Here is a 1,350-nt window from a genome sequence, read left to right on the forward strand (position 1 = left end):
TAAAAACATTAGTCCTTAGATTTTCTCATAGTATATATTATTTGTTTATTGTTTATGGTAGAATACTAGAATAGTTTATGATTATTTTAATAATATAATAATTAATTATTTCAGTTAGTTGTGGTAGCAACCCATGGTGGTGCCTTATCTCCTGAACTTTACTGGAAGTCAGTGCTTCCCACAACACCCATGCCAAAAGCCATCACTAATATCTTGCACCCTGGTAAGTCTTCATACTCTATCTTCAAACTATATATATACTACTACTCCATTTTAAATTAATTATTTTTTATTTTTATTTTTATTTTATTACAAATTAAGTGTCATTTTCTAATTTCGAAAAATGATTAATTATTTTTTACATATTATATTCTACTCATATTAAATAGAAAAGTACAATTAGAAGAAGAAGACTAATAGAAAGAGAAAATAGTACTAATAAAAAGAGAAAATAATATTAGATATATTTTTGTCTTTCTCTTTTAATTATTTATGTTTTCAACGGAAAAGAGACTGTTAGTTGAAAATAGTAAGGAATGTAAAATATTTTTCTTTCATATTATAAATAATTTTTTCTTTTCTTTCGTATTATATATAAATTGTTTACTTTCATGGTAAAATATTTTTTAAAAAAATAATGGAAATATTTTTATTTCTAATAATAGTAATTAATAGTCTAAATAATAAAACTTGTAAGGAATGTAAAGTTATGGATATACACTATTAACAAAAATCATTTTTAATGGAAATAACATAATAATTATTATATACCTTATTTATCTTATATTTTTATAATAATTATGTGTTTGTTGTTATTATTATATATTATAATGGTAATTATATTTTTTATCATTAAAAAAATCTTTACTAATAATTATTGTCATTACTACATATTATAATAATATTATATATATAGTTGCACAATAGATAAAAATATTTGGAATTTAAATTTTCTAAATTTTAAATTTTACTTTAAAGGATAAAGTGTAATTTTTTATTATTTATTTTATAAATAAAATTAAAAAAGAATTATGAGAAAAATAATATTTAAAGATAAAAAATTATACTTTATTTTTTAAAATAAAAATTTAAAATAGAAAATTCATTTCCATGCGTGTTTGATAATAAATCATTGGAACCTTTTTTTATTTTTTACTGTTTTTATTTATAAATTTATACTCTGTTTTTTTCAAAAGAAAAAAGTAAAGTATGACAATACGCACCGTACATCGTATATGAATTTTAATTACTGGTTATCATTTGTTAATTACTGCAAAGAATTAATTAAGAATGAGGTTAATTGTTAAACTTGATTTGCAGATTGGAGGGAAGAGAAAAGCACATATGTGG

General features: G+C 19.6%; 1 protein-coding gene across 1 annotated transcript in view; it reads left to right on the forward strand.

The window, feature by feature from the left end:
- The window catches only part of LOC107470828 (BURP domain protein RD22), a gene marked incomplete in the record, with an annotated part of 4,588 nt that overhangs the window by 570 nt on the left and 2,668 nt on the right, over positions 1-1,350 (forward strand). Inside the window, 2 exon segments of the mRNA XM_052255689.1 lie at positions 115-223; positions 1,321-1,345. Of these exon segments, the coding sequence (XP_052111649.1) occupies positions 115-223; positions 1,321-1,345 (134 nt within the window).

Source organism: Arachis duranensis, chromosome 10 (assembly GCF_000817695.3).
Source record: "Arachis duranensis cultivar V14167 chromosome 10, aradu.V14167.gnm2.J7QH, whole genome shotgun sequence".
NCBI lineage: Eukaryota > Viridiplantae > Streptophyta > Magnoliopsida > Fabales > Fabaceae > Arachis > Arachis duranensis.